The sequence below is a fragment of the Pezoporus wallicus genome, unplaced genomic scaffold (genome assembly GCF_028554395.1).
Source record: "Pezoporus wallicus isolate ANWC-B61680 ecotype Strahan unplaced genomic scaffold, APGP_CSIRO_Pwel_v1 scaffold_11491, whole genome shotgun sequence".
NCBI lineage: Eukaryota > Metazoa > Chordata > Aves > Psittaciformes > Psittacidae > Pezoporus > Pezoporus wallicus.
In genome coordinates, this window is record NW_026642649.1 from 11704258 (window position 1) to 11716397 (window position 12140).

Genomic DNA, 12140 nt, shown 5'->3' on the forward strand with positions numbered 1-12140 from the left:
ACTGGAGCTGTGCAGTCTTTGTTTTGAGAAGAATAGGTGGGGATCTTTACTTCTTCATCATAGGAGTAGTAGCAATTACTTGCTACTGTTTCTATTTTGTGGAGTTTTTTCATTTGTTTGTTGGTTTTTTTTTTCTGTGAAAATGGAAAGTTTGGACAGCTTGTCATGGGAAAGCAATCTGTGAGGTGGTTCATCCCACATGCAAGTACTCTATAAAGATTTAGGAGTTGCCTGACAAGCAGGGTGAAGCCTATTTGCAACTACGTATAAGTCTTCAGTATTAAAATGAATGGATAGTGCCTAGATATAATAAAATGCATTTATGGTAGTTAAAACCAGTGTAAAGTGTATCTGTGTCAAATGACTTTTGAGATTGCTAGCACAGGAATAGCCCATACTGCTGATATATTGGAGTATATTTATTATCTCGGGGATGAAAACCCACTTCTGAATTAATGAGGGGAATAACATGAACACCAGTGGAAGTTTTAAATAAGCATCAGCTGTAACAGTTTCTCATGCAACCTCACAGTTCTTTATTCTCTATGGCTTTATGTTGAAAATAATGGGGATAAGGATAATGTTAATGCCATTTCATGTAATGAACCATAAACAGAAGAAAAACCTAATGAAATTTGATTTTCATTTTTTTTTCTCTATCTGAACAGTAGGACAACTTGCAGTGCCAGCAAATTTCTGTGATTATTGCACCGAAATACTGACTCTTCCATTGAAAATCTGGGATTCTCTGCTAAAAGAAAAGTTGCTTCATTAAAAAACCTCCACATATCCCCAAGGACTCCATCCTTTGAAGTGTATTTCCACACACACATACCTCTGTTTTTATCCCTTTTTATTTTGACAAAATGGTTCCTGCGTGAACTTCAGAAACAGTAGTGCATGCAACACCCCCAAAAATAACATGCTATTTTTAAGCCTTAGCTGCAGGAACGGAAGCGTTGAAAGCAGCAGTGGTTTTGTTTCGTGACACATACATTTAATTATTCCTTTTTGTTTTCAATGCAGGTACTTCAAAAACTAGGAAAAGCAGATGAAACAAAAGATGAACAGTTTGAAGAATACGTTCAGAATTTCAAACGACAAGAGGTCAGTTACTTTTTCAGTTTCTTTCATTACGTCTTGGGGAGAATTCAGATTATTTGAACTTTCTGATTTTGAAGAAGGTGTTACAGAGTGACAGGTAAGATTTCTCAGGGGATATAACATTTTGTTCTGCTATTTTCAAACAGAAAGGACAGTTGGATTTGTGCACGCAGAGGGCTAAGAAATGTGCTCATAATAAAAGGACCTATTGTACTCTGTCCAACACCATCATGCTTGAACCACTTGGGATCACAGCACATTTTGTGTGACAGCACATTTTCAACAGCGTAATTGAGAATAGAACCCAACTCCAACTAAATGTACCTTTACAGTTGCTTTCTTACAAAGAAGCATAGAATGCTTTGGTTTGGAAGGGACCTTTAAAGCTCATCCAGTTCCAACCCCCTTCCACGGGCAGGGACACCTTCCACTAGAGCAGGGTGCTTCAAGCCCTGTCCAAACTGGCCTTGAACGCTGCCGGGGATGGAGCAGCCACAGCTTCTCTGGGCACCCTGTGCCAGTGCCTCAGCACCCTCACAGGGAAGGGTTTCTGCCTAATGTCTAATCTCAGTCTCCCTTCTGTCAGGTTAAAGCCATTCCCCCTTGTCCTGTCCCTACAGGCCCTTGTCATAAGCGCCTTTCCAGATTTCTCGTTGGCCCCTTTAGGTGTTGGAAGGCTGTTCTCAGGTCTCCCTGGTGCATCCAGGCTGAACAAGCCCCACTCCCTTAGCAGTGGTATATAGTACGCAGGGTTTATAACAAAGTGAATAGATGAATAGTTTCAGACTGCTGTGTGTTGGCTCCTGTCGGTGCAGGGGACTGTGGTGTCAGTGCTGATGAAGCACTCCTGGGGAGCAGAGCTCAATTACTCTTTATGTTGTAAAAACAGCGTGTGAAAACAGAGGTGCCCAGACAAGTTTATAACATACTCCCAATGCAATCTTAAATTCTAACCTCAATTATTCCTTGCTTCATTGAACAGACTTTTTGGCTCCAAGATGATTAATTGCAATAATTATATAGTAGCTTTCTAGCAAAAATTAATGCCTACCAGGAGGTGCTTTAATGCCACCAAGAAAATAGCTTGTTATGTAAGTATGAACTGAGGTATCTGTCATCTTCATGAGCTATCATGTAGAGCTCACAGAAATGCACTGGAGGGTGAGAGAACTACTCCCACACATTTTGCACAGTGTAGAAATTGGCTTATGCCAGAGTTTGCAATTTTTGTCCTGAATCAGTCCTATCTACCACATGTACTTCTGCCCTTTCCATGTAAACACAAACCCTGAATCCTGACTGCTGGAATGCTTGTTAACTCTTGCATTTTCTGGTCACTTAGCGTTTATTTTCCTCTCTCAGTGCAGAAGGGAGGGATGTTTCAGGAGCCACTGGGCTGTCGTGTAGATCCTCACTCTTCCTCAAAGATGAAAATGATGGGAGGTAGAAGAATCTGTTTCTCTGAGGAGGATGGTTACTCCCTCAAAGTTCTTGAGGTCCTGAAAATGGTGGCATGTAATAGGCCTGAAGAAGCACTCACAAGCTTTGAAACTATGCAGAGATTTAAAATTTTCCCTTGTGTTCCCCTTCTTTTCCAAGTATGCTGGGATATCAGTGGAGCATTTCTTATTGGTTGTCCTTATGTTGCTGCTTATCATTGCTGTCAGTATCCCAACTGCTTTCACAGCTAGTAATTGTGTTTCTAGAAAGAAGGTGCATCTGTAAGGCTCTTATTTGGTGCAGAAGGAGCAGCTGGGATATCCACATGAAGAAAGTGTTTTATGGGATTTTTTTTTTTTGCTGAAAATTGAGTGAAATTTAAAAAAAAATAAAGATAAAAGAAATTCTTTTCAAGCAAAATTCTGTGTCAAGTGTCTGTACTTTCTGTCCTTTACCAAGAATTTTCTGTAATGGTGATTTTCAGCTGGAAGTCTTGCTAAGGGCTAAGTTGTATCTTAGCATTGCTCCTTTTTTATTTCCTCCTCCTTTGATGTACAGAGAGGCAGTAATAAACAGCCAAGGACCCTTCAGGAGCTGCGTGATGCTAACTCTGGATGCAGATGTGACGTGGGGCCAGGGGAGGAATTTGGTAGGGAACTACCACAGCTCTCTTGAGAGACACATATGGATGAGGCTAAGCCCGCTGGCACACCAAATGAGACAGACTGATTTGTTTTTCTTGGTTTCCTACCTTATTGAGCCTGCAACACTTGGGAGGTCAACTGATCTGAAGTATACAACATTCTTTTTATTAATACTCTTGAAAGATAAGGAATGAGGACTCTAGTGAAAGGCTTGAGAAAGAGCATAGTGCTTATTACCTGGGAAACAGGTAAGTGGAAAACTGAAATCTTCCCATGCTATTCTTGCCTAAATAGCAGATTTCATGGTCAGGTACCTATCAAGCTCGGCAGAAGGCTGTGTGTGAGGGTACTTACAGCAGATATCTGTAGGAAAAGCTCATTTAGACTCCCCAGTGATCCATTCCCATCTCTTTCTGAATACAGCTGGATAAAAGCCCCTTCTGGACTTGACTACCCAGAGCTGAATTACCCAGATTAATCACCATGGAGAAACTGAGTCATCCCATGCCTGGAGAGAACAGAGCACAGTGGTTTTGCAGAGCCCTGTCAAAAGCAGTAAGCTGCTGCAGCTGAAACCATGAGTAAAAGCATTGCCATTTTTAACAGTGAATACAGCTGTTATGCACCTTCTGCTTAATTGGTAAATTGAGAATTGCCACTCCAAATCAAAACTCAGGGAACACACAAGACATATGAAGCCATATATGACACCGTATAACAGAGATTTTCAGTGTATTGGCAGAAATTTCATGAGGCTAAAACATTTCTCTCTGCACAGCTAATTGTGGACGTGCTCAGCTTCTGAATCAACCCTGAAGTTCAGAAAGGGAGTGAAAAACCCAACAATTCCTGCATAGTTCTCTCAACTGTGAAAATACCGAGTCCATTGGGGATTTACCTGAAACTTCATCTCTATTCTGTTGTTCAAGCAACTGCATCTTATACTTTATTTTTCAGACAGAAGAAGCAATTCCCTTATCCCCAAGTGACTCACAGTGCTTTCTTCATTTTTGTAAGGGTTCTATATTCTGTTTCATGTCTATGCATATTTACCTCAGTATTTTTCCATATGTAGTTATGAGACTTCTTTTACAGACTATAGTTAAAATATATCATAAAGTTTAAAACCATTAAACCTCTGTGTACACACAGAGGTATAGCAGCTGCTACTACACAATCAGCTGCCTATGGCATGTTGTCAGAATAAAGCAAGATGTTAAGTGCTGTTGTTGCTGGTTCATAGAACTAGATGAAAATGAAGAGCCCTGTTGTTAAGTGAGCAGAACTTGATTCTGTGGACTGCTTTACTTAATGTATGCTTCCCAGTAAAAGCTGCTCCTTGGGCCTAATTGTTAGGGCTTCTGAAAAGGTTTATCCTGGCCAAATCTTCATTTCACACAAGCATGCTTAGCTGCCTTACAGCTGTGGCACAACATGGTCTTAAAATTGTTCTGTGAGAAAATTCACATTTATTGAAGTGCTGGTTTTGCATCAGGTGTTTCTTCAAATGTATTCATGAGTTAAGATTCTCAAGATGGTCTTCACCAGCTTCACACGAGCACCAAACGTGCCTTATGTTGTCCCACCTGGCCCCCAGATGTTGCTCCAGACAAGTCCATGGCTTTGGCTGTGGTTCTGTGTCATGCCTCCTGGCTTTGTGGTCCTTTCGAGGACCCCATGGCATCTCTCACTGCAACTGGCACAGTGTTACACTGAACTGCAGGAGATTCTTGATACTTGCTCATCTGCAACACATTGTTGGTTCAGTACTGCTTTGTTCATAGGAGACTCCTTTGCCAAACAAAGGTGATGCCAAATGCTCTTCCTGCTAGACAACTCTGAATTAAATTTGACATAGGAAAACACAATTTAGACTAGTGGGATGGAGCTTTTTTATTGTGACCCAGGAAGTGTTTGCATTTGGGGAGACTGCATCTGACAGGCCTCCAAATACAAGCAATACTGTTCAAAGTATTTTGGGGTCTATGGGAAGGTTTTATCTGCTGATTACCTGTTAATTCCTAAACACACATTTCAGAATGATCTTACGTCTCAGGGGTCTTTTTTTTCCAAGACAAGAAGGAACAAAGTGTACCATTAAATCTCATCTCAACCTCATTAACATCCAGTCAGGCAGGATACCCAGGAAGGAGGTGAGGCCCCCCCTTCCACTATTAAACTTAGAGCTGCATGAATTATTATCTGGCTTGCATTTCTGTAGGGCAGGTTATTAATTAACCTGTGCTCCAGGTTCAGCATTGACAGTGCTCTTGACTCTCACTGCAGTGGAGTGATTGATTTGGTTTTGGTATCAAGCACATGCTGTGCTGACCTTTCCTGTAAAGATGTATTGTGTTTACATCCTGTATGTGACATGATAGAAAAATCAAACTCTTCTGTTTTGCCTGGAAAGCTGTGAATAAATGATGCCTGGCAAATAGGTCATCCAGTTCCAGCTTTTGTGGAGGCAAGGTGGCCTTTAATTTCTGGTGGAGGCAGTGATTTTTCTAGTGCATCAGGGACTAAAAGCTGGTAAGACGTGAACCATGCTTTTTATTATTTTAGTCATCAGGGTTTTGTAGGTCTTGTCCGTCTTATAGCCTGTGCTGCTTTGGCTCTGTCTTAAATCTAGTGCTAAGATATGCTTAAATACTGCTCTTTGAAAAGAAAACTGAAACTACACAAACACAAGAATCAGTAGTACTGAAAAGGCTTAATGCTGCTGTAAGGCTGTGTAAGACCTGTGGCTCTAGATGACACGATCCTATAACACTGAGCCTCCTCATGAACTGGATGCGTGTTTCTTTACTGTCTACATAGTACTGACCCTGTAATGAGACCACAGAGTAGAAAAGGGGATCTGACACTGTGCCATGGTGTTCAGAGCAGCAAGTTGCCTGGGACATCTCTGTGGAGAACTGTGTTGATTTTCCTAATGAGGAATATTAGTTTGGGTTGTTAGCCTGCCTCCCTTGATCTTATGTTGAGTTTGACCAGGTGAGCTAAGAGCACCCGTTTCTGGTGCTGGAGTCTGGTGAGAACATGCCTGCTGTTATCAAACAGCTTGAATGTGAAAAGTTTACTATTGAGAGTACTATTGAGATTTATCTCTGGAATTTTCTTGCATATTATGAAACTCTGACTCATTTTGCTGCCTCATGTAGAATTAATAAAAGAAATTATGAAATGGTAAAGGAATCATCAACGTTCTCTTGGGAAATCTCATTTCAGAGGAGGACATCTGCAAAATGACAACTATTTTTCATTCTCCTTCAAAAAGCTGTATCTCAATTAACAAAATTGATGGTCTTAATGGAGATACTTGTAGCAGTAGTTTCAGAGCCACGAGAAGCCACGAGATTCTTCCATCTGGTAGACCAGAAAATAGGAATGTATCAGCATCGAGAAGGGGCAATGTTAAATATGCATCAGTCTTTAGAACGGGATTTTTTTAAAACCTGTATGTCACAGTTTGCAGGACATGCGGAGCCAGCAATGCAGTATTTTCATCTGTGAATATTGATTAGTCTGTTAGTTGGTAAATGCATATCTCTCTTCACTAATAGTGAGTTTCCTATAACAAAATGTGTAAGACCAGAGGCACGTTTTGCAGAGTTCATGGGGCTGAGGCCTTTTGATGCAAGTTCTTATTTCTGGTATTTTAGAGAAAGGTCTAACTCTGTTACCATTGGATTTGAGAGATTCTCTTTCAAATTCAGTGGGTGCTGGCCCTTGCCCATGGATGCTTTAATATCACATGTTAAACAACATTTGCTACTGAGGGAAAATCCACATGGCTCTATGCTGCTTAGATATTTCAGTGATTTGTGACCTGTTAATAACCTGCCTGAAGGAGATGCACATGGAAATTATTCTTTGGAATGAATTGTCAGGATTTGTAACAGCACATATGGCAAAATGTTTGCATCATATTTTATTGCTTTGACTTTTTCTTATGTGTTTTCCTGAGCAGTGGTAGCTGATAACACACAATGCTGACCAACAATAGATCTCATAGCGGTTTAGGGTACCAGGTGTAAAACTACACAGCAGTACAGTTATAAACATAGTGTTTGAACGATGTGTATCTCTGACATGCCATTTGTGTAGTATGAGTTAGTCCTAATGACAAAATGGTGCGTGTTTGAGTAAATATAGGCTGGACATGAGGACAGCTAATGGGGTTCTGAGCCTTCCAGATGCAGTTATTGCTCCTGAAACATATTTTTTATAATAATTAGAAATTGTTATTTTATGTGCACCTGTTCTGCTGGCCCATGATGAAGAATCGAGTTGCTCTGTCTACTTCCCATTTCACCACAAGCGTTCAGGCTGAAGATGATACAAATTAGAAAGACGATTTCTATGCCTTCATGTGACTTCTCAGAGTACCAGGAATCCCCCACATGACATGCGTAAGAGGGGAACTTCCCTGCTCTTTCTGCCACATGTTTACGTGTATTCCTCTTCAGATCTGAGAGCAAGAAATTCTTTCCCTGGGTTAAGTCTCCTCTCACCTTTGTTTTCATGTAGTGCTTTGCTCTGTGGAAAACAGACATCTTCTGTCATGTGCCCACTCCTACTCTAGCATGGAAAGAAGTCAGCTTCTGAAATGTGTTAGTATGCTACTGTGTTATGTAGTACGATAAAATGCGTTATGACTTGAGGTAGTACTTTTTACTAAACAAGCTTTAAGATGTGCATTTATATATATTTTTTAAGGGACATATCATCAAGCTACCACTACTTTCAGAACTTTGTAATGTATTGTAAGTAATTAAGCCTGAGATTTAACGCACTGACTGCTCAACCTGTGCCAGTCTTTGATAAGCAGCTTTGATCTCAGAGCAAGGAAAGGGTTTCTTTCTCCTTGGAGCATAAAATATGGTCCCAAACCAGAGACAGCTTTGTGGGCTGGATGCTCTTGTATTCTTGCTGTTACTTAGCAGATCCTCGGACATCACCCTGGTGGGTCTATTCCTGTGCTCAGAATTTAGTTGCTTATGGATTTAAGCTCAAAACAGTTTTGCTTCTAATCAAATTAGTGTAAAAGCAACCTGCTGTTCGTTGAATCCATGAACTGAATTCAGTCTGCTTTCTAAGCCCAGTCAGGCATTTTTGCCTTCTAAATTCTTTAATATTTCCAGGACCTCAAAACAGTTGCTCTCTTCTCACAGTGCATTGCAATTTGGGGGGGTTGATCCGGTCCTAAAGGCCTTTGGTTCCCTGTAGGTATCTGGGAGAGGCAAGCGAGTTTGGTGGATGTAATACCCATTGCAGTGTTTGTACTGGTAAGCCAAGTGAATATTTTTTGGGACCTGCCATTTGCATTTAATGTGGCTGCAGGTAGATGGTTTCTAAGCCCCAGAGAGTCCTTTTCAGCCTGCATTTCTTGTGACCCAATGTGTATGAATGCTCTGAGCATTGCTGTTGCCGATGGCAAATCCTCTGCTGACATCAGAAGCCCTTTGACTTACGTGAAGTTATAACAGCTTAGACCAGTTGAGACTCTGCCTTCTAAAGTATTCACACATGCACCCTTTTGGGTTCTGGCTTTCACACAAATAACATGAGAGAAACTCCAAAGTCATCAGTCTTATTTTCTGGCTGATTTTTCATATGGTGTAGCTGTATGTGGGAAAATGTGACTGCAAGCTAATATTCCTATAGTTTCCAGCTGCTTTAATAAATAATTTGAAGGATATTTTGAACTGATAAACATAGAGGGTTTCTAAAATCTTTAGGCAATTGAAGGTGTCTTGGACAACAGTTTTTTATCAATGAAATGCTATAGTGTAGCAAGATTTTATTGCAGATCCTAGGAGCTGTCAAATCCAACTTGTGATACAGTCAGAGATAAAGCAACCCAATTTGTTTTGTCTATCCTGAGTTTTTCAAAGGCTGTTGTTATAAGATAAAGAAAGATCATTTAAATGTATTTGACAAAGAAACAGTTGAGATTTCACTGCAGACCTCAAGATGTACTAGCCAAGCTAAACGAAATAATTAATGCTATCAGGTTTTAGTAGCTATTGAGTTGTTCTCAGTAGAGGTGCACCATTCTTGATTATACTTAGTGCATTTCTGGTTAGGATACTGGCCATAAGATGTACCTGGAATTCTTCCCTGTGCAGATGCTGATTAAAAAAGCCCAGAAATTTTAGCCTCGAGAGAGCACTCTGCATAGCATCTTGGCCGGGTCACCTCTTCTGTATGAACCTGTGCATGCTTGCAACACGTGACACTGTTAATCAGATAGCTCCTGAAATTGTTTTTTGTTGTCAAGTTTGACATACTGTATGCATGTGTTAAGGAGTAAAATATAACCAAAATCTGTTTTCATCCCTTTGATTTTTTGCTCTTTTTTCTTTTCCAGGCAGAGGGTTCCAGACTCCAGAGAGAACTGAGAGCATATTTAGCAGCCATCAAAGGTGACTTTTCAATTTTACTACATGTTTTTGTAAAGCAAACTGCTTGAGACTAGTAGGGTTTTTTAAGGTATACAAAAGTAATGGTTTTGTTATTAGTAGGTTCTGCTCTTCAGCCTCTTGCTAGGGGTTCTGTACCTTCAGTGACAACTCGTGCATACAGTCTTGCGTGCACGGCTCATCCTTGGCTGACCTTTGTGTGCAGGATGGCTGCCTGGATTCTCACGTTGCATGCATTTTGAGCACCCACAAAACATTTGCATCTTGTTACTCATCTTTGCAAATGCTAGAATATGAAATACCCCATGCAAGGCAAGGGATTGCTTGATCTCTAGAGCTGTACCATTTCCAGCTATTACTAGTTAGATGATGATCCCCATGCAAAACCCCACTCCCTGTGATTTCTCTTGTATTTCTGACTGTTAAACCCATTTTTTTTCCTCTTTTAAAATTTAAAAATCAAATGTGGTCTCTTTCAATATTGCATTGAAAATCCAAGTATCAGAAGCTCACTGGTCAGCGTTTAAATAGCAGAGATTAAATAAATAGCTGTTTAAATCCTATTGGACATGTGTAGTTACAAATCCAGCACGTTCAACTTGGCACCACAGGCAGAGCGTTCTCTTTCTTATGCTGCCCCTCTTTGTAGGAGTTGTAGGCCATGTGATAAAGGGAAGGGAATGAGCTGACTGGCAGACAGTAATGGCTTCTTGAGGTAAATATATATATTGGTGCTAAATATCTATGTGTGTATATTTTTAATATAGCTGCAGTCCGGTAGTGAGAACATTACAAATGAGTAGTAACATTTGTGGAAGTCATAACAAAGCTTCAGCAGCTGTTGATAGGCAGGGAAGAAAGCTCTTGTTGATGGCAATTGTACAATGGGGAGCAAAGCAGTAACTTAATGTCTTCGACTGTTATTTACTGGATAGGGTGGGCAAGGAAAATCCTGTACCACACAAAGGATGTTTTGCCTTGTAGGGATTTGCACTTTGTCTTCTTAAAGGAAATTTCAGCATCAGTCATTTTTGGGGACCCATGGGATGCTGATTCTACTTTCAGGTTTTTAGTCATCCCTTCCCCACACCAGTTATCAGGTGGATACTCAGAAGCAGTGTGATGAGGCTTGTTTGTTGGCCAGATGGCTTTTCTCTCATGTAGGCTGACTGTTTACATGCTGCTTTGATTTCCGTGTTGGTGACAACAATCCTCCTCTCCGTGTTTTGTGTTCTTTCTCTCTCCTTCTCTCCTTTTCCTGGTACTCTGTGCATCTGTGGTCCTTTTGCTGGTTTACTGCCTAGTGTGCCAGTCTTTGCACCATTTTGGTTTTAACTTGATGTTTTCATTTTTTCACTTTTTTCATTGTGTGAGTTTTGCAGTTTTAGCCGTGCTTTTCTGCTCAGCATCTTTCTCTTGTTGCAGCCTATAAGTCCGTATTTCAAAATAATTAGGACTTCCTTACAACACATTTTTATCTTAAAAAAGACAGTCATGAAGCTCACAAGCCTTAAAAGTATTATTCTTCAAAGCCACAAGCCACCAGTGGGCATTCTTGGCACACATGTTGGCACACCATAATGCTGTGGAGTGAGAGGACAGCCCAAGACAGCAGTCCACAATATGCAGCTCTGGCTGGGGCTTCCCCAAGGTTGACTAGCTCACCAGTGGCAAAGACCTTTCCAGATTTTGGGTGGGAGAAGCAAATGCAGCAACTGCTGCAGTCTCTTTGTTACTATTCTCTGAAGATTTTGGGGTGGCTGTGGCTGTTCGCAAAAGCATGGGAATCCCCATCTTTAGCCACTGGAGTGGGATTTCTGTACCTAGGACATCTCAGCCGTGGGGGCACGTTATCATCATTGGCTCATTTTGCAGGGAAAAGGGTTGGTTGTATCATTGGAAAGTAATTCACATCCTTGTACTCTCAGAGGTGTGAGAAAAGCAGTTCGTTATGAAGGGTTTCAGGAACTGGCAAGATAGATGATTCCTTTAAAAGCATTTTATGAAGCTGGTATGTTGTGAACTCCAGTGAGAAGTTTAATATTGCTGCGTGACTTTTGGGTAACTGGATGTTGGAAGTTGGGAGTACAAGATCCAGGCATGATTTAAGCAAGGAATGGTCAATTGAGCCTTTTAGTGACCATGTGTCCCTTCATTTTAATATGCTTGACAATTTGACATCCAGTATCACACATTCTTAAAAGAATTTTTGCAGTATTCAGACTCCTTCTGTCACTCAGAGGTGATTCTTCATCTTAGCTGTGTCTTGATCTTTACAGCTGGTTACTCAAGGACTCTGAGGAACTACGTTATGAAGCTGTTGAACCTGTGAATGGCTTTCATGTGCTGTTTTATTTCACCTGCATGATAAAGTCTGCCGAGTAGCAGTGGTGTTTGTACTGACAAGACTGTGTACTATCCCCCATAGCTTTAGTCATCTCGTGCTCAGTCTTCTGTCTCCTCCAGTCTCCTTGGCAACGTGTATCTGGGTTCTCTACTTCATGATTTATTTTTTAAGCTTTTG

At 40.8% G+C, this 12140-nt stretch overlaps 2 protein-coding genes across 4 annotated transcripts in view; both read left to right on the forward strand.

Annotated features, from left to right (window-relative positions):
- VPS41 (VPS41 subunit of HOPS complex) overlaps positions 1–12140 on the forward strand; it is a 222817-nt gene that overhangs the window by 162422 nt on the left and 48255 nt on the right. The window lies entirely within an intron of this gene.
- The window catches only part of LOC130611113 (amphiphysin), a 107781-nt gene that overhangs the window by 46122 nt on the left and 49519 nt on the right, over positions 1–12140 (forward strand). For all 3 annotated transcript variants that reach the window (XM_057431530.1, XM_057431531.1, XM_057431532.1), the window contains exons 2-3: positions 1027–1107; positions 9565–9619. In XM_057431530.1, coding sequence (XP_057287513.1) covers positions 1027–1107; positions 9565–9619 — 136 coding nt within the window. The remainder of the gene's footprint in view (positions 1–1026; positions 1108–9564; positions 9620–12140) is intronic.